The following is a 24,790-nucleotide window of genomic DNA, read 5'->3' on the forward strand; positions in this document are numbered from 1 at the left end:
CTGCCTTGACATCTTTGAAACCCCCCCAAATATAAATGATAATTAACATTTTCTCTGCATATCTTGTGCTTTGTGGTTTGTTTGTTTTTTAAATTATGGTTACCATTATGAATTAATAAGATATTATGTGTACATGAAAAATGAATGGAATAAATTGGGGGCGGGACTGACAATTAATAGATGTCCCGTTTTGATGAAAAAAACTCCCAAATAATCACCTGAAGCATACCCAGGGCCTCAAAATAGTACCTGGCGGGCCGCGAGTTTGAGCCCACGGACTAGAAAGGGGGCACAAAGGATAACTTATCTATTTATATATGCACCATTGTTCCTTTAGATAACAAATTTGAACTTTTTAACTCTGCTATTCAATGCACCGCGCCTATAAACTGCAGGAACTAATCTGAAGCTAAGAAAATCAGGCACAGCTTCAAAACACCTTGAATCAGGAAAGGCTGTTTTATGCATTATTATTTGCATTACAGTTCTGCTCGTTCCATAGAAACAAAAGCGCCAAAATGTTCAAATCAAGGCGCTTGGTTACTTGTAAGCTCTCTCGGTGATTTGTTTTTTTTCTTAACATTTTATCTGGTTTTGCGTCCATCTAAAAAAAAAAAAAAAAAGAGTTTAGTGCCTCATCAGACCTAACACTGACTGTGCTCCTCTAGTTCATACCAACAGAAGCCATGCCCCGGTCACTTCGCCACTTGCGCGCAGGCTTTGCTGCCTTTCTTGTTCTGACCGACTTGCGCCGCCGTACTTGTGTTTCCCCTTTTTTTTTTTTTTTTGTTAATAAAGATTTCCCCGCTTTGAATGCATCTCTTTTTCCCAGACAAGATGGCGGAGTACGATCTGACCACGAAGATCGCTCACTTCCTGGACCGGCACTTAGTTTTCCCCTTGCTGGAGTTTCTCTCCGTAAAAGAGGTAAGGGTGCTGTGACCTCGCGGGGCAACGGGGCCGGGCTGGCGTGGCCAAGCAGAAGTCGGCCTTTCTCGTCCTCGCCACGTGGGTCCTGCCGCTGGGTGTTGATCCGAGGTCTGCGGAGTTAAAGGATTAGAGACAATTTGTCTTCTTAGGAGCGAGGGAAATGGAAGATGGAATCCGAGTGCCTTCTCAAAAACCTTGTAAGGGAGAAGACATTGGGGGGAATCGCTTCATAAACGGCTTAGCAAATGTAATTAAGCTCTGGGACTCTGTGTAAGTGTTGCTATTGTCACTGTCGTGCCCTGGTTTACTGATTTGTGACATGCAAGTCCTGGTTTTTAGTATTCCTGTCCAACCTCTTTATTTTCTCTGTAATGAGGCATAGAATAACAGTGTTAGTCTCCTCAGACAAGTATTGGTGAGCTGTCATCAAATGCAACTGAATAGCAGTGTATCCATATACTTTCCTGTCCAGTTTGTCTGTCTTGCTCTTGACTAGATTGTAAGCTCTTTTGAGCATGGATGGTCTCCTGTTTTTTGATATCTGCATATGTCTAGTAGTGCTATAGAAATTATTAGTAGTGGTAGTAGTAGTAGTAAATGAATGAAATGATGGTCTGGCAACTAAGCTTAATGGAGTACAACTCTGGTTTCACTCACAATGTTTTTGGGCACTAGCTAGCTCTGATCAAGGTATACAAAAATAAGTCAGTTTTTTCAGCTGGGCATTGGCCTGGGCCAGGCTTACTTTGGTAGACTGAAGGATAATTTTTTTCTGGTTTCAAATAATTTACCATGTCTTTTACTTAGCTGAAAAGAATCGAGCTGAGACTGATGAAAATTTGGTAACTTGGATCTGCCACGGTAGAAACAGGATATTCTTACTTGAAAATCTGGGTTGCAGTTTCAACTTTTAAAAACTATTTACAAAAGTCTCTCAAAGCAATTCTTTAGTTATACCATATATTCTCAAATATAAGTTGACATCCATTTCACCCCCCCCCCCCCCAAAAGAAGGAAAGATGGTTGTCTCGAATATAAGATGGAGGCTTAATATTCAAGTGCCCGGCTCTGCACCAGACCCATTCACTCCCTTCCAGGCTCTGCACCAATTCCCCCTCCCTCCCTGTCAGGCTCTGCACCCATACCCCCCTCAATCACTGCTTTGTACCATCTCCCTCCCTCCCATTGCCTTGCAGGCCTCCATTGGACCTTCCATGGAACCCAGTAGTCCAGCGGTGGGCTGGGATATGAGGGATCCCCCATCTCAGCCAAATAAAAAACCCCATGCAACCCTCTCCCCCATCTCCCCTGCACACACCCCCAACTCCTCAGTGGCCTCAAGGTTGGCAGGACAGGAGAAGTCCCTTCTGCCTCCTGTGCCTGCCAAAATTGACAACCACACCTCCCTCCCTGGTGCACGGAGCAGGAGCGATCTTCCTGCCCTCCTGTTTACTGCAACGACTGGCGATAAAAACCCTAATGCAGGGGACCTTAATAAGGATGCTGAAGAATGGGCCAGTTGGGAGAATAATAGGTGTGTGTGTGTGTGTGTGTGTGTGTGTGTGTGTGTGTGTGTGTGTGTGTGTGTGTGTGTGGAGAGAGGGGTGGGGGGAGGGTCAGGGTATAAGGGAAGTTATATTCTTTCTGTTCATAATAATTGGATATGGTTGCAGATGTTGCTGCTGTATTTTGTAAAAATAAAGCCTTAAGATTTACATTTAAAAAATTACTAGAGTTGAGTGCATAATTTTTTTTACCCAATTTCACTAAGCTTTTAAATTTAGGAGCATCAGAAGTGAGTGGCAATGGACGGATTTAGGGTGGGGAAAAGAAGTTAGGGGCTAAATACTGACTTCCAGCACGGGGCTCATAAATCTGATTTAAATTTATGAGTGTAACTTTTAAACTCATAAATTAGGATGAATTTTCATCTGAAAAGTGAGAGGCCATAAATTTAGATTAATTTAGGAACATTAATCTAAGAACTCAACATTTTCTGAATATAGGATCCCAGATTTTTGTACTCAGCTTTTTTTATTGGTCCGGCTGAAGATATTCCAAGTGATTTGTAACCTCTTCATTCTCCATAATTCTCTTAGGGTCATCATGAGCCCAGTGCTTTTCTGGTACAGCAATTATAATGTTTACAAAGTTTTCTATGAATGAGGTCCATCACCTTGTTGTGCCTGGCATTCAGGCTTTTTCAGGAGTGATCAATAGTGACATGTTGAATGAAGGTGCAGGCCTGTGGGGCGGCTCCACGTGCACTCTTAAGTGGGCAAATATATAAATCCCTGAAGAAGCCCAAATGCCTGGTGAAACAGACCCTGTTGGAACAATTGTTTAAGATAAGTGTGAACCACGTTTTGGTGTTTTATTTCTTTGGACTATAAATACAATAAAACATGATCTTTAAAAAAATAAAATTGCACATAAGAGAGACTGTTTTTCAAAAAATAAAATATACCAGAGGTTTTTATGACAAATGATAAGAAATATAACCGTTGAGGCGCGAATGGGAGATCCAAGATGGCTGCACGAGGAGTCGCTTGAGTTTCACTCTCCCGGGAACTCCTTAAAATATTTTTTCCTATTTTCAACTTTTTACCTGTTGCGATGCCGAAGAGGAGGGGACGTAGCGCTGCTAGAGCCTCGCAGCGCTCCAGAACGGCCATCTTCTGAAACATTGAGGAGTTAATGAGGAGAATGCAGGGCACGCCGATAGCTTCGGGGAGTTCCCCGCAGGAGACGCTAGGCGGAGGCGCGTCAATGACATTCACCATGGGGCCGGAGACATCGCTAAGCCCCGAAGTAAGAGCACCTCCCCCATGCCCTCAGTCGACCAGTTCCCCGCGAGAGGAGGAACTTCCTGAGGTTGGAGTTCACCTCCTCTCGGAGGCTAAGGAGAACTACGGGGGAACTGTGCTGCAGAACTCCCTGCTGGAGCAGAGGAGTCTGAACGAGGAGACTGAGGAGGAAGCAGTGGGGGATGAGAGAATTCAACAGACTGCAGGAGGAGACACGCTGCCAGAGGGTGAGCTAACTAAATTAAAACTACAACCATTTCAAATTGTGAAGCCCCGAGAGGTTACATTAGACTGTGGGATCTGGTAGCCAATTTGGCAAGATCCATTAACCCGCAATTACAACAATTAGAAAAGAAACTAAAAAATCACGAAATTGAGATTAAAAAATTAAAGATTGGACTTGAGGACTCAAAAACTTCAACACAAAATATTCATCAAGAATTAAAAGTTTCCCAACAAATTACTGAGGTATTAATCAAAAACAATACTAACTTAAGAAGGAAGATGGAGGCAATGGAAAACTTTTCTCGTAATAATAACTTCAGACTGATAAATTTCCCCAGGGTTTCTGTGATAGCCCCAAGGGAAATGTTGAAACGCTACATGACGGAAGTATTGGAGCTTCCTGAAGAGTCATTACCACCATTTACGCAGGTTTATTATCTCCCAAATAAGCCTCAAGACCAACAACAGCAACAACAACAGAAATTGGGAGCTGATTTAATGAATATATCTAATATATTGGAAATGTCTGATAGAGAACTAGTGACCCCGGCAACTTTACTTTTGACAGTAGCTCTCGCACCAGATAAAAACTGGTTGCTGAGACTTTTCTTTAAAAATAAACAAAAAGAGTTTTTAGGTTGTAAAATTCAGATGTTCCCAGATTTGGCCAAGGATACGCAGAGAAGGAGACGAGAATTTTTGTTAAGGAAACCTGGTGTTTTATCTCTGGGGGCGACCTTTTACTTGCGACATCCATGTAAATGTGTTGTTAATTATCATTCTCATAAATATGTTTTCTTTGAGCCATCTCAACTGAAAACTTTTCTCTCAACTGTATCTCTGGAGAAAGAAAGTGCTTAGTTTAAGAAAGGGTGCTTTAATCTCATCCGACTAGTTATTGCCTGGTTTAAATAATTCATTTGATTCGCCTATTTCCCTTCTTAGATCTGTTTGAGGACTTGAGTAGAAATTTATGCTTATATTTGATATTCTTTGATATATGTTTTCATTTGTATTAATTTTTTGCTAAATTTCCTTTCTGTACAAGTAGTATGCTTGAATATATTGAAAAATTCAATAAATATTAAATTAAAAAAAAAAGAAAAGAAATATAACTGTTGATATATGCGGAGTGTCATATTAACTCTGCAATTCCGGTTGGTGAGGTCTTTTCCTCCAAGTAATATAAATAAAAATGTGCTTGTATATGCCAGATTATTTACATTTAGGGCTCCTCATACTTAGGTGTGCTAGCCAAAAAATTACTTCCTGCTTGAAAGGAGGTGGCAGCGGCTAGCACGCGCGGCATTTTAGCGCGCCTTTGTAAAAGGAGCCCTTAGAGTTGACCATATTTTTCCCCAGATGAGATAATCTTATATAACTTCCCAGATGAGTTTTAGTGTGCTTAATTTTGGCTGGCTGGCTACACGTGGGAAGATTCACCCCCATTCCAAGTCTTCTCCATTTGGAGACAGTGGCTCTCACTGTAGTTCAGTGGAGTACCAGAGCTTTAGATATGGCTTTATAGTCCTTTTCAGACTGATACAATTCAACAATTATTTTTTTCTAATTTCTTCTGAAATTTCCTTTCATTGTGGTATAGTGTTCTAGTAGAGCATTTCTCAACTTCTTCAAGCCAAGTACCCTCTAAGTCTAAGCAATATCAAACAAGAACCCCAACCAACTTCACTCCAGACCCCCCCATAATAATAGTACTAATTGTAATGCAATTTCTTTCATTCATTTTTCATATACACACAATATAATCATATTAACAATACATAAATATTCCAGCTGATAAGGACCCTCAAGCTATGTCAGCTGAGGAATTCCTCTGAAGATGGCTGGGGCCCCATTTGCCAAGCTTGGCAGGCAGCAGCAGTATTCAGGACACTATTACTATCAAGACTGTGCAATATCCAATTTGTTCTTTGATTAAAATTTTGGGAGTTACATTGGATCAGAATTTGACTATGCAGAAACAAGTTAATATGGTAATCCGCAAGGCTTTCCACACTTTATGGAGATTGCGGACAGTTTTAGAGCTTATTTTGATATCACTGCATTTAAAAACATAGTAACATAGTAGATGACGGCAGAAAAAGACCCGAATGGTCCATCCAGTCTGCCCAACCTGATTCAATTTAAAATTTTAAATATTTTTCTTCTTTGCTATTTCTGGGCAAGAATCCAAAGTTTTACCCGGTACTGAGTTTGGGTTCCAACTGCTGAAATCTCTGTTAAGACTTACTCCAGCCCATCTACACCCTCCCAGCCATTGAAGCCCTCCCCAGCCCATCCTCCACCAAATGGCCATATACAGACACAGACCGTGCAAGTCTGCCCAGTACTGGCCTTAGTTCAATATTTAATATTATTTTCTGATTCTAAATCCTCTGTGTTCATCCCACGCTTCTTTGAACTCAGTCACAGTTTTACTCTCCACCACCTCTCTCGGGAGCGCATTCCAGGCATCCACTACCCTCTCCGTAAAGTAGAATTTCCTAACATTACCCCTGAATCTACCACCCCTCAACCTCAAATTATGTCCTCTGGTTTTACCATTTTCCTTTCTCTGGAAAAGATTTTGTTCTACGTTAATACCCTTCAAGTATTTGAACATCTGAATTATATCTCCCGTCTCTCCTTTCCTCTAGGGTATACATATTCAGGGCTTCCAGTCTTTCCTCATACGTCTTCTGGCGCAAGCCTCCTATCATTTTCGTAGCCCTCCTCTGGACCGCCTCAAGTCTTCTTACATCCTTCGCCAGATACGGTCTCCAAAACTGAACACAATACTCCAAGTGGGGCCTTACCAATGACCTGTACAGGGGCATCAACACCTTCTTCCTTCTACTGACTACGCCTCTCTTTATGCAGCACAGCATCCTCCTGGCAGCAGCCACTGCCTTGTCACACTGTTTTTTCGCCTTTAGATCATCAGACACTATCACCTCAAGGTCCCTCTCCCCGTTCGTGCATATCAGCTTCTTTCCTCCCAGCATATACGGTTCCTTCCTATTATTAATCCCCAAATGCATTACTCTGCATTGAATTTTAGTTGCCACGCATTAGACCATTCCTCTAACTTTTGCAGATCCTTTTTCATATTTTCCACTCCCTCTTCGGTGTCTACTCTGTTACAAATCTTGGTATCATCTGCAAAAAGGCACACTTTTCCTTCTAACCCTTCAGCAATGTCACTCACAAACATATTGAACAGGATTGGCCCCAGCACCGAACCCTGAGGGACTCCACTACTCACCTTTCCTTCCTTCGAGCGACTTCCATTAACCACCACCCTCTGGCGTCTGTCCAACAGCCAGTTTCTGACCCAGTTCACCACTTTGGGTCCTAATCTCAGCCCTTCAAGTTTGTTCAACAGCCTCCTATGAGGAACTGTATCAAAGGCTTTGCTGGTCCAGTCGTTAATATTGGAACACCTAGATTACTGTAATAAATATCTTTCAGGGGTAAAAAAGAATATTTCTAGATTACGACTCATACAGAACACAGCGGTGAGACTAAATTTTTGGTCTGAAAAAATATGATCATGCATCTCCTTTTTATGGCAAATTACATTGGCTACCTATGGAGGCCCGAATCATTTCAAATTTGGTTGCATTTATTATTAGAATTATAACTGGTCAAGCACCCTCATACCTTTTGGAGGTATTCTCAGTCTTTAATCCCAAAAACTCCCGCAAAGCTCATGCTTTTTTCATTTACTCTTTAGTGAAGGGATGTAAGTTTAAAAGATATCACGAATGTACACTGTCTTACCAGGCCGTCCTCTGGGACAAAGATTTGAAACAACTATTCTCTCTATCCATGTCATGTTTGGATTTTAGAAGGCATTTGAAGATTTATTTGTTCTCTAGATTTCTGGGTAATTAATTTCTTCAGGGTTTCATTTGTGACTTAGGCTAATCTTTTTTAAACCGCATATATCTTCACGGTTATGCAGTCTATAAGTTGATTTTTATGATTGAATAAACACTAGTTGCTGTATTTAAAAATTGAGCTGCAGAAATTTCAAAAATAAGCAAAAGCACACAGTACTTCCATTGGATAATTGGGCTTGTCTTACTGATAATATATTTGATAAGCGACATTCAAATAAGACTAGTGTGCTTTCTTCACTATGTATGCTGTGTTTTATAACATGCCCTCTTGCTACTGTGGAATAATAAATTGAATAATGTTCAGGACAGGATTAAGCAAATTAAGGAGTGGTGAGGTTTGTGTTAGACAGTGTTTCCAACACAGCACTCTCAATCAATCAGAAAAACAGTTATCCAGCATCCACTAATCCCTATGGGTGTCGGATAACTGAGATTCTACTGTATCTCTCCCCTTCCGTATGTCTGACGCCTTTTCCCCCTCACCTTCCATACAGCATCTTCCTTTCACTTCCCCTGTTCCATTATTACATTACATTACATTAAATTAATGGCTTATATTCCGCCTGTACCTTGCAGTTCTAAGCGGATTACATCAAAAAGATAACTGGACATTTCCAGGAAGAGAAATACAATTAAAGACGTTGGACCTAGTACATCAAAAAGATAGCTGGACTTTTCCAGGAAGAGGAATACAATTAAAGGCGTAAGGTCTAAAACAATTTTGAAGTAACATAGTAACATAGTAGATGACGGCAGATAAAGACCTGAATGGTCCATCCAGTCTGCCCAACCTGATTCAATTAAAAATTTTTTTTTTTTTTTTTTCTTCTTAGCTATTTCTGGGCGAGAATCCAAAGCTTTACCCGGTACTGTGCTTGGGTTCCAACTGCCGAAATCTCTGTTAAGACTTACTCCAGCCCATCTACACCCTCCCAGCCATTGAAGCCCTCCCCTGCCCATCCTCCTCCAAACGGCCATACACAGACACAGACCGTACAAGTCTGCCCAGTAACTGGCCTAGTTCAATCTTTAATATTATTTTCTGAGGATGCTCGCTGTACCTTGCCCACGGCATCTGTCCTTTCCTTCCCCTGTTTTATCTAGAATCTGTCTTCCCACTTCTATACAAAATCTGCCCCTCTCTCTCCCCTCAAACCATTTCCAACAGCTTCTGTCCCCCCTCTCTCCCCACCCCTCTTCCTTCAATTATCTGCCCTACCCCTTCTCCATCAGTTTCTACAGTGCCTCCTCTCTCTCCCACCCATCCCATATCCACCGGCATCTGCTCTCTAGCATCCCAAAGCAGCAGCAGTGGCAAACTGAAACAAACCAGCTGCAGGATCGGAAGAAGTGACATCAGAGAGTGTGGGCCAGCAGCCATGGATAAGTTTGGGAAGGTCCTGCTGCTGGTCTGTTTGTTTGCTGCTTCTGCTTCAGGAAAGCAGCAGCAAAAGTAGTGGTACAAGGTGTTGGTCCCGACCTCATTGACAGCACAGTGGGGCTGAACAGCTGTGTGGCCTCTTGCTAAAAGGTGTGCAACTTACAAGGAACATTGAGATCAGCCAATGCATTCCTTATTGCACTATATATGCCCAATGGTACCAGAAGAAATTGGGCAGGTTAATCCCACCTTGTGATCCGGGAAGCTGTAATTTATTTAATTATTTATTTATATACCACTTATTTCCTAAGTGGTTTACATTCAGGTACTTTATCATATTTCCCTATCTGTCCCGGCGGGCTCAAACTCTTATCTAGTGTACCTGGGGCAATTAGGGGATTAAGTGACTTGCCCAGGGTTGCAAGGAGCAGCGAGGGATTTGAACCAACGACCTCAGGATGCTAAGGCTGTAGCTCCAACCACTGCGCCACACACTCCCCAAAATTTTTGCTCAGGACTTGTATAAAACTATTACAAGAATGGTAATTAGATTTATTTAGAGAAAAACAACCACAAATAGCAACTACTAAATTAAGAGTTCACCATCACATTATTAATATACAGACATGCTTTAGGTTCCTTATAGAGTACTTGAACCATTTGACAGAACCAGGGACCAATACCAAACATTCCAAAATTCTAAGCATATACCTCCATTCAACCTGATCAAATGCCTTTTTTGCATCAAGGGTTACCAAGAAGATCGGCTCTCTATTGTTTTTGCCACAGTTGTAGACATAATTTGATATTATTTTCAGAATTCCAATATGATACAAATCTAGATTACATTACATTACAGATTTCTATTCCGCCATTACCTTTCGGTTCAAAGCGGATTACAAAAAGAGTTATGGAAGAAGGGTTACAATGTTAGATCAGAGAAGGTTTCCAAGAGAGAGAAAAGTAGGATCTGGGGTTAGGGAGGGGATGGTAAGCTTTATCATGGTATTAAGCTTTATTAAGGGATTTCTTGAAGAGTATAGTTTTTATTTCCTTTCTGAACATCTTGTAGTCTGGGGTTGTTGTCAATAGGTTGGAGAATTGGTTGTCTATCTTCGCTGCCTGAGTGGCCAGTAGTCCGTTGTATAGTTTTTTCCGTTTTACTTCTTTGATTGGGGGGTAAGTGAATGGGGTGTGTGTTTTTCTATGCCTGGTAGAGGTGGTTTGGATGAGGCGGTCGTTTAGGTAGGTTGGGCTGTCTCCATTTATAGTTTTAAATAGTATACAGTAGAATTTAAATTGTATTCTTTCCTGGATTGGAAGCCAGTGAGAATTGATGAATGCCTCAGTAATGTGATCATGTTTTTTCAATGAATAGACGAGTCTCAGAGCTGTATTTTGAATTGTCTGTAGTTGTTTAATCATTATTGCAGGGCAGGGGAGGTAGAGGATGTTGCAATAGTCTAGGATACTTAGGATTAGAGATTGTACTAGGAGCTGAAATTGTGTTTTTTCGAAGAATTTTCGGCCTTGTCTAAGGTTTCTCATAACTGCGAAAGATTTCTGTATTGTTTTGTTAATTTGTGGTTGCATGGTGCAGCCTCTGTCAATAGTCATACCTAGAAGTTTTAGGGTGGTTTGCAAAGGGTAGTTGATAGAGTTGATTTCTAAGTTGGTTATGGTTGGGATTTTGTTATTTTCTAGGAGGATGAATTTAGTTTTGCTGGGTTGAGTTTCAGTTTGTGGGCTTCCATCCAAGTCGTAACTGTAGCTAGAGTTCTGTGTAGTGTGTAGATTGATCCATATATATTAGTTGGGGTAGATACTTAGCATAACCCTACACGGAAAAGGATACAAACTCTGCAATACTAATAGGCCTTACTCGCATCCATTCATCATCCACACAACACAACATGCAACAGCAAGAGAAAAAAGAAGTGGAGAAAAAGGCCTCAGTTCAGCTTCATCTGGCCAAAAAAAACACTCCTTCAAAAACACCATTCCTGCATATAGGCAAAAAATGTGAGAAAAAAAGCACTGTAATAGCCTGCAGAGTAATATCAAACGTGCACACAGCCACATACGGTGATATTAGTGGACTAATGAGAACTGCAGCACTTCGGTCCAGGATATAACATGAAGAGGCAGTCAAACAAAGAAAAACCATTTAGCTGCTACTGGCTCCCAAACGCTTCACAATTCAAAGCTTCTCCTCCAGGGCCAGGCAGCCAAGAAACCCAACGGGGAACCCTCCGTTTCACTTCATATATGCAGGAGTGGTGTTTTTGAAGGAGTGGAGTTTTTTTGGCCAGATGAAGCCGAACTGAAGCCTTTTTCTCCACTTCTTTTTCTTTTTCCTCTTGCTGTTGCATGTTGTGCTGTGTGGATGATGAATGAATGAGTAAGGCCTTTTAGTGTTGCAGAGTTTGTATCCTTTTCCGTGTAGGGTTTTGTTTTGAGTTGAATTATTAGAAGTATTCTGACCCTGGTGTTTAGTAGATACAGTGGTGCCTCACACAACGAACTTAATCCGTTCCAGGAGCAAGTTTGTTATGTGAAACGTTCGTTGTGTGAAACGCGTTTTCCCATAACAATACATGTTAAAAAAAATAATTCGTTCTGTAGCATAAAATATGCTAAGATGACATAAAAAAAGATAAATTTTTGGTTATTATTTTTATTTAGATACATCTAAAAACATAATTGTTTTTTAAAACAACACACATTTTTTAAATTTAAAGACAGACTAAGTAGAGTCTAATTTTACAGTGAGAGGGCAGAGTCTCAGCGGCAAAAACTGGGACTTAACTGTTCATTTTTTTTTTTTTTCTACCGTGTTTCCCCGATGATAAGGCAGGGCCATCAAATAAGACAGCCCCCCCTTTTTAGAAAAAAATGTAAAATAAGGCACCCCCCCGCAAATAAGCCACCCACCGATACCTGCGCTTACCCGAATCGGGTGGTACGGTGGGTGACTCCCTGGCACCCCCGACACGATCGGGGCAAGAGGGAGCTCAAGCCCTCTTGCCCCCCCGACTCCCCGACACGATCGGGGCAAGAGGGAGCTCAAGCCCTCTTGCCCCCCCCCGACTCCCCGACACGATCGGGGCAAGAGGGGGCTCAAGCCCTCTTGCCCCCCCCGACTCCCCGACACGATCGGGGCAAGAGGGAGCTCAAGCCCTCTTGCCCCCCCCACTCCCCGACACGATCGGGGCAAAAGGGAGCTCAAGCCCTCTTGCCCCCCCCGACTCCCCGACACGATCGGGGCAAAAGGGAGCTCAAGCCCTCTTGCCCCCCCGACTCCCCGACACGCTCGGGGCAAAAGGGAGCCCAAGCCCTCTTGCCCCGCCGATTCCCCAACTCCCCGACAATATCGGGCCAGGAGGGAGCCCAAGTCCTCCTGGCCACGGCGACCCCCTAACCCCACCCTGCACTACATTACGGGCAGGAGGGATCCCAGGCCCTCCTGCCCTCGACGCAAACCCCCCCTCCCCCCAACGACCGCCCCCCCCCAAGAACCTCCGACCGCCCCCCCAGCCGACCCGCGACCCCCCTGGCCGACCCCCACGACACCCCCAACCCCCTTCCCCGTACCTTTCTGTAGTTGGCCGGACAGACGGGAGCCAAACCCGCCTGTCCGGCAGGCAGCCATCGACGGAATGAGGCCGGATTGGCCCATCCGTCCCAAAGCTCCGCCTACTGGTGGGGCCTAAGGCGCCTGGGCCAATCAGAATAGGCCCGGGAGCCTTAGGTCCCTCCTGGGGGCAGGGCCTGAGGCACATGGTCGGGTTGGGCCCATGTGCCTCAGGCCCCGCCCCCAGGAGGGACCTAAGGCTCCCGGGCCTATTCTGATTGGCCCAGGCGCCTTAGGCCCCACCAGTAGGCGGAGCTTTGGGACGGATGGGCCAATCCGGCCTCATTCCGTCGATGGCTGCCTGCCGGACAGGCGGGTTTTGCTCCCGTCTGTCCGGCCAACTACAGAAAGGTACGGGGAAGGAGGTTGGGGGTGTCGTGGGGGTCGGCCAGGGGGGTCGCGGGTCGGCTGGGGGGGCGGTCGGAGGTTCTTGGGGGGGGGCGGTCGTTGGGGGGAGGGGGGGTTTGCGTCGAGGGCAGGAGGGCCTGGGATCCCTCCTGCCCGTAATGTAGTGCAGGGTGGGGTTAGGGGGTCGCCGTGGCCAGGAGGACTTGGGCTCCCTCCTGGCCCGATATTGTCGGGGAGTTGGGGAATCGGCGGGGCAAGAGGGCTTGGGCTCCCTTTTGCCCCGATCGTGTCGGGGAGTCGGGGGGGCAAGAGGGCTTGAGCTCCCTTTTGCCCCGATCGTGTCGGGGAGTCGGGGGGGCAAGAGGGCTTGAGCTCCCTCTTGCCCCGATCGTGTCGGGGAGTCGGGGGGGCAAGAGGGCTTGAGCTCCCTCTTGCCCCGATCGTGTCGGGGAGTCGGGGGGGGCAAGAGGGCTTGAGCTCCCTTTTGCCCCGATCGTGTCGGGGAGTCGGGGGGGGGGCAAGAGGGCTTGAGCTCCCTCTTGCCCCGATCGTGTCGGGGAGTCGGGGGGGGGCAAGAGGGAACCAGGCGGAGAGAGGGCAGTTAAGCGCAGTGCCTGCGCGGAAGGATGCAGCTCGGGCGACTTCGTTGTGTGAAACGAAGTTCGTTGTACGGATCAAGACATAAAGTTCGTTGTGCGCAGCGTTCGCTGTGCGAGGCGTCCGTTATGCGAGGCACCACTGTACTTAGCTCCACTGCCAATATTTTAGCTAATATTTTCCCATTCACATTGGTAAGAGAGAACAATCTATAATTGGCAAAATTTAGGGGATCTATGCCTGGTTTTGGTAACACTATTATTATTAGGGCATCAGCTGTTGTAGCTTACCGGTCCCAAGGCACTCCTTCCTCATATAGATAGCCACTATATGAGGAAGGAGTGATTTATAGAATATTTTAAAAAACAAAAAAACAATTCAATTGTAAATCCATCATTCCTGGCGTTTTATTGTTTTTATATCATGCCCAAGCCGCTAGCACTTCCTGCTCAGATATCTCTTCATCCAGCACATTTCTATCTTTCTTGCTCAAAACAGGAGCTTGCAAACCCCATAACAATTCTCCTGGGTCAAATGATCTAAAATAATATTTAAATATAAGATTTAATCAATGAAACACGTATTTAGAAAAATACATTTTTTAAGAAGTTTAAAATCAAAAGGGCCAGTGATGGTGTTACATGTAATTTCTTCTCGCTTTGCAAAATTATTAGAGCAGTGGAGTGGTGGTGCTGAGGCCTGAAGATATATGTTCACAAGTTGAAATAAAGTGGCATACACTTGGAATCAATATAATATTGTGATAATTGGGTAAGGTTCCAGGTATATCTAAAAATAAAACTATCATCATCATTTTGGATCCTTGGTGTTCTTGACACAAATGGACAAGAAAAGGCTCAACAATTTTTGGTTAAAGATCCTGCAAAACAGAAAGATGATCCACACTACCATATTTTGAAGCAGTCGGCTTCATCAGTGACGGTCAACGAATCTACTGAAAGAGCAATTGCCTTAATGCATTCAAGTCTCACAAAGAATGATGAGCACAAGGAGCTCCTCATTTGCCTTGTTGCTCATCACAGAAGGACTTATCCAACTTGCTCCAAGCCACACTGATGAATACTGACTGAATATAGGATTACCATTCTACATTCGCCCATAACAAACATTTTGCATTTACTATGGAATGACGACATTAGTTATCAGTCATCACTGAAAAATAAGGAACTATTTTTCAGAGTCTGACTTTGCCCAACTACTCTATGCCTTAGTACTCTCCTGCATGGATTACTGCAATGCACTATTCATCAGTCTCACGGTGAAGAATGTGCGGCGTCTCCAGTGTGTTCAAAACGTGGCGATCAGACTTCTGAAAAACCTCTGTGCCTATGACCCAGGCTCTAGCGTCGGCTCACTGGCTACCCATAGCCAAACGTATCTTCGAGGGCCTAGCATTCAAATCCTTGCACAACATGGTGCAGGACTACATGATGACTAAGCTTTCTCCGTATGTGCCAAACTGGTCCCTCTGCTCCCAGAAGGAAATACACCTCAACATGCCCTCTGGTTTTGCCCTCCAACTGCAAACTCCCACTTCATACCGAACCACTGGAATTCACTGCCCCCACAGATCAGATCCCTTGAAGAACTCCTCAGCTTTAGGAAAGCAATAAAAACATACCACCTCAACTAAACCCCTGCCCTTGACCGATATACTACAAAGAAATGTATATTGGTACTGGAACTAGTATGTGTCACATAAGGATAACTTGTATCATACACTGTAACTTTCTGTGTGTCAAATTAGGATAAAACTGGTACTGAAAATCTTGCACCGTAAGGATAACTATAGCAAATTATATCCAGTAAACTGTATATTAATATTGGACCCTAGTATGTATCAAGTTAGGATAAAAACTTGTATCGTAAACTTGTATGGAAATTATGTATGTTAAACCTGTAACCTTTTCTGAGCTCTTTGGGGACCATGGTTATAGAAAACAAATAAATAAGAAATGTGAAATAGGTGCATGACAGGTAAGTTAGGGAATTGGAAGAGGTTGAGACAAAAAAAGATTTGGATGTGAAAGTGAATCCATATTTCCTCCCTTTGCCTCTTCTGCCAGTCCATACCTCGGTAAAGTGCTACTTCGGTAGGAATGGGCAGGGAAAGATACCGTATTTTTCACTCTAAGACGCACTTTTTTTCCACCCAAAAGTGGGTGGAAATGTCGGTGCGTCTTATGCAGCGAAGACGACCATCCCAATCTTTTTAAAACACCGCCCGCCCTTTTAAAACACCCCCTGCCTGCCTTTCCTTTTAAAACATCCACCGCCCAGCGCAGAGTGACTGACACACACGCATGCTTCTTACCTCTCACTCTCCCCGGTCTCTGCAGCACCGATCGAAAATCTCAGCCCTGGCACGCCTCCCAGCTCCAGGTATCCAATTGTACTCATCAGCCGCCACACCCTCTCCGCCTTCCCATTAGTCTGGATATGGCTTCCCCTCACCGTGCTCGCTGTAAAGCAAAGGCAGACTATTAAATCTCCCCGTTTTGCTAACTGAGCCTGAATACGGGTCAGGTGACCGGCATTCCCCGAGGAGTTCGTGTAGGGGGTTAAGGAAGAGCGCGTACAGCTTTCCCCCCTCCACCAAAATCAAGGCCGGGAATGGATGCGTTAGTCGTGCTTTTATATCAGCATTCTCAGCGCACTGTGCTATATGATTTCAAAGCCCATATGTGCAAGCTTCTGAGCTGAGCAGATCGGGATGAGTTTTGTGTGTATTTGACAAACACAATGTATAACTAGTATTTTTAAATATAAGATAAACCTGCTTGCTTGCTACTCTTACTAGGTTAGGCAACTGGAGTTGCTGTTCTCGTTTTGTACATGGAAGTCCTTCTTGGCTGTTAGAGGATATTGTGTCTGAAAAGGAGGAATCCTGTTACTGTGTCTGTGCACCCTTACGTTAACAGTTTGCAAATTTCTGCTCCAAAAAGCGAGAGCCAGCTTAGTTCAAGCACCGACGTTCCTTTCTTCCCTTGTGCAGACATTACCAAGAGCTGTCTTTCATAGTGTAGATTGCTCCTCATCATGCAAAACTTATAAGTACCTGATAGAAAAGTTGTGCAAAATATCCTGCCATTCTTTCTTTATTTTTGGCAGGTAGTGAGGGGGATCTGGGTGCACAATTTGGTTCAGAATGTTTATATTCTTGTTTCCTCCTCTAAATCTAGGGTGTGTCTTTTTTTTATTTATTTATTTATAGTTTTACAAATTGTTAAACAACAATGTGATAGAAATAAACATTTAAGAAGAAACATAACATAAATTATAAGTCAAAAATTCCACAGATTTAACTAAGTTCATAGTCCACAAATTAGGGAGAGAGAATCCTACACCTCCAAGGGAAGTTGGTTTTTCAAGAAATATTCATTCAAATTAAATTAGGAGATCAAACAGTTGGATTAAATTAAATTAACATCCTGGTTAATAGAAAAGGCATGGAGGGAATTGGAGCTTAACCAGCTGCCTTACCCTCAAGAAAAAATTTCAACTGATCAGGTTCATAAAATATATATCTATTATTTTGGTAGGTAATACAGCATTTACAGGGAAAACGTAACTGAAAAGTTGCTCCTATACTCAAAATTGACTGACGATAAGTTAAAAATTTATTTCGTCTATCTTGAGTCCATTTTGATACATCAGGAAAGATTGAGACTTTTGAACCATGAAATTCTGAATTGTCAGTTTTGTAGAATAGACGAAGAACTGCTTCCTTATCTTGTTGAAAAACAAAGGTTACCAATAAAGTTGCTCTTCCCATAATTTCTTCTTGTTGAGATGTTTCCAGGATAGCTGTGAGGTCTAAATCTCCTGCTACAGTTCCTTTTCCATTATCCTCTTTAGGAATATTTAAATAATATGATTTATGTAACGGTGGTAAATTGTTTTCAGGAAATTTAAGTACTAGTCTCAAGAAAGAATGAAACAGTTCTCTTGCCGATTGGAATTTGGAAATAGGAAAATTTAAAAGTCTAAGGTTCAGACTCCTGTTAGCATTTTCCAAATTTTCCAATTTTCTAACAAGTAAATTTTTATCCTTCAGTTGTAAATTAATTGAAGCTTTCGCTTCAGTCACAGATTTTTCCAATTTGTCTATTCTATCGGATTGTTTTAGAAGTTTCTCATCAAAAGTCTTAAACTGTATGTTGGTACTCTGGGCTGAAGTGATGAATTGAGAGCATACCTTATACAGTAATTCCAAGCCACTCCAAATAGCCTCCATGTCTATAACATCAGGTCTTATCAAAGGAGGAAGCAAAGTTGTACCTGGAATCACTCCACTGGATTCCACTTTCTCCTTCTCTGTAGCATTACAGGATACTGTTCCTCCATCTTCCACTGTCGGCTGCAGACGAGCCGACAAGCTGTGCATCTCATCCGGGGTCAGAGGGGAAATCGGCAGCACCTCTGGAGGAAACAACTCCGGGGCTTCCTGTGCTGCCAACAACGTTCCCAACACCGTCCCGGGGCGAGGAGGAACTCCAGGTCCCATCGGGCTGAGCGAAGTCTCGCCCTCCAAGATCGAGGTCTGCCCCCCTCGGTCAGCGGACACGCCCGCTCCAACTGGGACGGCAAAGCTGGTAATCGCCGTCTGCATCGACGGCGAAGAGGCAGAGAAAGCCGGAAGAACGCCCCTCTGTCTTCCCCTGCGTTTCGGCATTGTAGGAACAGGAAAGAGGCAAGTAATAGATAATTTACCAATTGTGCAGGAGCCTCTCGCCGACACGACTTACTCCGTCACCATCTTGGATCTCAATCCTGCTACCATCTAGGGTGTGTCTTATAGTCAGGTTCATCTTATGGAGTGAAAAATACAGTAACTTATGACGCAGCCCTGCTTCCCTTACACACAATGAATCACTTATAGTAGATCTTTCCTCCTTCCCACCTTACCCCAAAGAAAATAGGCATTATTTGATATGCGATCTGTGCAAGTTTGTCACAGAAGTGCCACAGAATTTTATAACTATTGCCACAAAATTTACTGGGGTCTGTTTCTGCATTTTAAATGGATGATCGAATTTCTTAGCATTGAAACTTAGGAGCCAAACAGTAGACCAGTCCTCCAACTTCTTCTGTAAATGACTCCCAAGTTAGTCTGTTCCCTCAAGGTTCCTTTCCCTTGAGGTAGATGTTAAGTATTTATTATTATTATTTTAAAAATTTATATTCTGCATATCCTGCAGTTCTGTGTGGAGTACAATAAGACATCCAAATAAGAAATAACAAATTACAACCATCACATACAGCAAAACAACATGATGCAATAAACATATTACAATACAACCACCAAACATATAACAATACTACCGACAATAAACAACATAAACAGAAGTGTGGTTAAGTGTGTGGTAGATGTTAAGTGTCATCTTTTCTCCTAATCGCTTTGAAGTATCTCTCATATCAAGATTGAACAGAATGAGTATGTTGTCCGTGTAGAAACTGGTATATCTCTGCTGGACTGGGAACATGATCCTCTGGCTTTAGAAGGAAATTTTGCTCTTTTAGTTGCTTATGAAACCTCCTATCTTTTTGTTTCAGATATACAATGAAAAGGAACTGTTGCAAGGAAAGCTGGACCTCCTCAGTGATACTAACATGGTGGACTTTGCTATGGATGTGTACAAGAATCTTTACTCGGATAAAGATATTCCTCAGTGTAAGTTGCTTTTCATAGTGAGAAGTGATAAATACTGTGTTTATGTTCCCTCTGCTAAGAATAACAAAGCTGCTGTGACGCTCACCTAGATTACTGCAGCTTGCTTCTCGTAGGTCTTCCATGTAACCATCTCTCTTCTCCTTCTGTCCATGCAAAATTCTGCTGCACAGCTTATATTGTGCCAGAGGCACATCACCCCTCTCCTCAAGTCGCTTCATTTGCTCCTTGTCCATTTCTGCATACAGTTCAAACTCCTCTTATTGACTTAAAAGTGCATTCACTCTACAACTCCTCAGTATTTCTCCTTTTATTTCTCCCTATACTCTTCCCCAGGAACTCCATTCATTGGGCAAGTCTCTCTTATCTGTACTGCTCTGTTTCCAACTTCAGAACTGCACCATATTCATGGAACAGACTGCCAGAGTCAACAATACATCAAGCTCCTTCCCTAGCATTATTCAAATCCAGGCTGAAAGCCCAATTTATCGAGGTTGCTTTTAACTCCTAACTCCCACTTGCTTGTAAAGCACCCATGCCCGAGAAACTCCCTACCTGTCCTGTTTGATTAGATTGCAAGCTGTACTGAGAAGGGACTGTCTGTTGAATGTTTTAATGTACAGCACTGCATATTTCTAGCGGCACTATAGAAATAAGTAGTGGTAGCGTGTATGGGCAATCCATTCTCAGCGGTTTACTTGACCTGTCTACTTTCTTACTGTTAAAGTAGATAAAGAGATCACAGATCTTTCTAGCTATGCAGTATAGCAGGAAGCCAGTTTATTTGTGAAAGCAATTAAAGGTGATTAGGCAGACAGTACTTGATCAGAACCGTATCTAATCTGCCCCACTTAATGGATGCTGCACATTTGTGTTTGTTGCTTTCGAAATTCTAACTTCAATTAGTTTGCTTATGCTCTATATAGCTCTCTTACTTAGAGAATTATTAAGGGCTAAATTGTCACGTGTGCTAGACCTTAACGCCATCATTGAACTGGCGTTATTCTAGAAGCGTACCGCGTGTTGTAGCACGTGGTAATTTCATAAGTGCATTAAAAATGCTAGAGTACCTTAGTAAAAGGAGCCCTAAGGTAGTTTCTTTGTTTTTCCTCATTTCATGCCTTTGTAGTAGGTGACATCTTAACTGCCTCATGTGCCTTGGGAAATGAATAATACATGAGTGTTTTTCTGCTATTTGTTGAATAGCAATAAAAATATGCCAGAAAAAAATCCAGAATCTCTAACATACTTATATTCCTATATGATAATTTGAATATTGGTTGGTAACAAATTGTTAATAGAGAAATTGTTCATGGGAAAAAAAAGTTCTCTCGTAAAGTTGTAAAATATGTTCATTTTTAACAGTCAAAACTCCTCATCAAACTGACAGTTGATGACAACTTGGTTTTAAGTGTGTGAAAACACTGAAGGAAAACAAATGTCATCAGTTATACAATAGTTTAGTCTGTTAGAGTAGTTCAGCTTGAACCAATAATTAAGTGGTTTTCTAGTATTTTTGAACTGTTGTGCCCAGCTGATTTAGAGTAAGTGAAGGGATTAGATTTGCAGGCGATTAGGCTATGAGCTTTGCCATGAAATAGGTTTTTCAAAGTGAAATATGCCTGTGGCTTTAAATTCTTCCAAACTGCATTTCCTGGACACGTTATCAAAATCAGCACGTCTCTCCCAAATTATTTGTACAGCACTAGTGCAAATGCACAATACATCATCTGAAGAAAAACATGCAAGGGTACGTGTAGGAATGAAGCTGATTGTGGCAGAAAATATATGGTTCCTAAAGACATACCGTACTGGTTGAGCCACAAGAGATAAAAATGCTAAATTGCATCCAAAATACTATGTGCTAAAGAGTAAAAGCCCCCCAATAATGAACGTTAAAATATACCAAAAAAACCACACTAGGGGTCAATAGCATACAAAAATGGCAGAAAGCAATGTGAAAGCACAATGGGCACGATTGACTAAAATATGGAGAAAAGGGAAGCCAAGATGGCCAGTGAACAAAGAGTCCAACCTTTTTATTGAATATTTTTTTTCAAATACAACAGTGTATAAATAATACAAAATAATAAGCTACATATTCTCAAGTCAAATACATTGAAGTCATATGAGATTAATATTTAGATCCTTACAAAACTTATCTAGAAGAGCCCAAATCTTAGGGCTCCTTTTACTAAGATGGCACTAGCGTTTTTAGCGTGCGCTGTCCCCCGCGCTACACATAAAAACTAACGCCAGCTCAATGGTGGCGTTAGCATCTAGCGCACGCGGCAATGCAGTGCGTGCTAAAACCGCTACCACAGCTTAGTAAAAGGAGCCCATTAGTGAAGCTAGTTATAGTATTTTGTTTGAATGCTATTACTAATGGAGCATTGATTTGATACCTTGGAGAATCTGGCTCTTATAAGCACTACCGTTAATTTTTGTTTTGTTGAACATTCCTCATCCAGCTTTAAGAGAGAAAAGAACCACTGTCGTTGCACAGTTGAAGCAACTTCAAGCAGAAACAGAACCAATTGTAAAGATGTTTGAAGATCCAGAAACTACAAGACAAATGCAGTCAACTAGGTATGATGCTTAGTCATTAGAGCTGCCTTAAATACCTCAGTCAGATGTACTTTGGTCCTTTCTCTGTCAAACCGTATAATACGCATTTTTCAAAGGTAACCCAAAATGAAACACAATTCTTACTGTCAGTTATAAAACTATTTGTTAATATATTATGTCTAAATGGAATACACATGGTGATGGTTAAAGTTAGAAGGATGCTTGTGTGTATAGGGAGAGGAATAGCCAGTAGGAAAAAAGGTGTGATACTGTGTTTCTCTGAAAATAAGCCCTAGCATGATTTTTAAAGATGCTCCTAATATAAGCCCTACCCCCAAAATAAGCCCTAGTTAAGGTTGACCCTGCAGTCCCTCCTGAATGTCCTTGACACTCCCCCGACTCTATCCCTAGTTAAAAAAAAAAAAAAATTTCCAGGCTTCAACTATTTCTGGGCAGCTGCCCACTATCAGCAGTAGGAGAGGAAGATGAATACATACCGAAAAAATCAGATTTGTTGATTCAGTAACCCCCACCCCAGTGTGACCTGACATACCTCTTCTCTGAAGCCTCCTAAAGCATCAGTGGCAGCAGTGCTCTGAACAGGCTGCTTCGCGGCCTTCCTTGCCCGAGCCGGGCCTTCCCTCTGCAGCATCTTTCTATTCCTCCCTCCCATCCCCCTGTGCAGCAGAACCCCACTGATCCTCCCACTATGAGACTGACATACTTCTGAGGCATCCAAAAACAGCAGCGGTGGCAGTGCACTGAACGGGCCGCTTCGCAGCTTTCCCCACTGGGGTCTTCCCTCTGCCGTGTCACTGATGAGTTCATACCTCGCTCTGAATCATATATTGTGCAACTGTCAGGTTTCCACCACTTTCTAGGTTGAAAGCTGCTCTACTTCCTTTTTATATTTTAGCACCAGCATTTTAGCTTCACCCCAGTTAAGGTAGTGCCCAAACCTTCCTCTCCTGAATATTGTTCAGTTCTTAACAAATCTAAATCCCTCTTCCCTGCACTGACATCTCATCCACACATTGAGCTCTACCTGCCTCTTGAGTCCTGTGAGTGGAATGGGAAGGAATGCATCACTCTGCACTTCTTTGCATTGAATTTTAGCTGCCAAATATTAGACCATTCTAACTTTTTTGAAGATCCTTTTTCATGTTTTCTACTCCCTCCTGGGTGTCCACCCTTTCTATAAAAGGTTCCCTGACTTAATGCCATTTTCCTGTTTGTTATATGTTAATATTTTGGACTTTAAAAAAAATATATAGCCCAAGACAGTGCATACATCTTAAATAAGAACATAAGAAGTTGCCTCCACTGGGTCAGACCAGAGGTCCATCCCGCCCAGCGGTCCGCTCCCGCGGCGGCCCATCAGGTCTGTGACCTGTGAAGTGGTTTCTGACCACTTCTATAACCTACCTCTAGTTTTATCTGTATCCTTCAATCCCCTTATCCTCCAGGAACCTATCCAAACCTTCCTTGAACCCCTGTAAAGTGCTCTGGCCTATCACACCCTCCGGAAGCGCGTTCCATGTGTCCACCACCCTCTGTGTAAAAAAGAACTTCCTAGCATTAGTTCTAAACCTGTCCCCTTTCAATTTCTCCGAGTGACCCCTAGTGTTTGTGGTTCCCCACAGTTTGAAGAATCTGTCCTTATCCACTTTCTCTATGCCCTTTAGGATTTTGAAGGTTTCTATCATGTCCCCTCTAAGTCTCCTCTTTTCCAGGGAGAACAGCCCCAGCATTTTTAACCTGTCAGCGTATGAAAAATTTTCCATACCTTTTATCAGTTTAGTCGCTCTTCTCTGGACTCCCTCGAGTACTGCCATGTCCTTCTTGAGGTACGGTGACCAGTATTGGACACAGTACTCCAGGTGCGGGCACACCATTGCGCGATACAGCGGCATGATGACTTCCTTCGTCCTGGTTGTGATACCCTTTTTGATGATGCCCAGCATTCTGTTTGCTTTCTTTGAGGCTGTCGCACACTGCGCCGATGGTTTCAGTGTTGTGTCCACCATCACCCCCAGGTCTCTTTCAAGGTTGCTCACCCCTAGCAATATTCCCCCCATTTTGTAGCTGAACATCGGGTTCTTTTTCCCTACATGCATGACCTTGCATTTCTCTACGTTAAAACTCATTTGCCACTTTTTTGCCCATTCTTCCAGTCTCGTTAGGTCCCTTTGCAGGTCTTCACAGTCTTCCGTGCTTCTAACCCTGCTGCAGAGTTTGGTGTCATCAGCAAATTTGATAACCTCACATTTTGTCCCCGTCTCCAGGTCGTTAATAAATATATTGAACAGGAGAGGTCCCAGCACCGACCCCTGTGGAACTCCGCTCGTGACCCATTGCCAGTCTGAGTATTGGCCCTTTACTCCAACCCTCTGTTTCCTGCCTGCCAACCAGTGTTTGATCCATCAGTAGACATCCCATTGCACCCCGTGGTTCCACAGCTTTTTAAGTAGCCGTTCGTGAGGTACCTTGTCGAAGGCTTTTTGGAAGTCAAGGTAAATGATGTCTATAGATTCCCCCTTATCCATCTGGTTCTTTATTCCCTCAAAGAAGTACAGCAAGTTCGTGAGGCACGACCTTCCCTTGCAGAAGCCGTGCTGGCTCGCCTTCAGTTGTCCATTGTTTTCTATGTGTTCGCAGATTTTGTCCTTAACCAGTGCTTCCATCATCTTTCCCAGAACCGAG

General features: G+C 43.0%; 1 protein-coding gene across 1 annotated transcript in view; it reads left to right on the forward strand.

Annotated features, from left to right (window-relative positions):
- Positions 1 to 794: 794 nt before the first annotated feature.
- Positions 795 to 24,790, forward strand: part of EIF3E (eukaryotic translation initiation factor 3 subunit E) — a 174,322-nt gene continuing 150,326 nt past the window's right edge. The window contains exons 1-3 of the mRNA XM_033934790.1: positions 795 to 927; positions 19,405 to 19,522; positions 21,991 to 22,108. Of these exons, the coding sequence (XP_033790681.1) occupies positions 814 to 927; positions 19,405 to 19,522; positions 21,991 to 22,108 (350 nt within the window). The 5' untranslated portion in view covers positions 795 to 813. The remainder of the gene's footprint in view (positions 928 to 19,404; positions 19,523 to 21,990; positions 22,109 to 24,790) is intronic.

Source organism: Geotrypetes seraphini, chromosome 2 (assembly GCF_902459505.1).
Source record: "Geotrypetes seraphini chromosome 2, aGeoSer1.1, whole genome shotgun sequence".
NCBI lineage: Eukaryota > Metazoa > Chordata > Amphibia > Gymnophiona > Dermophiidae > Geotrypetes > Geotrypetes seraphini.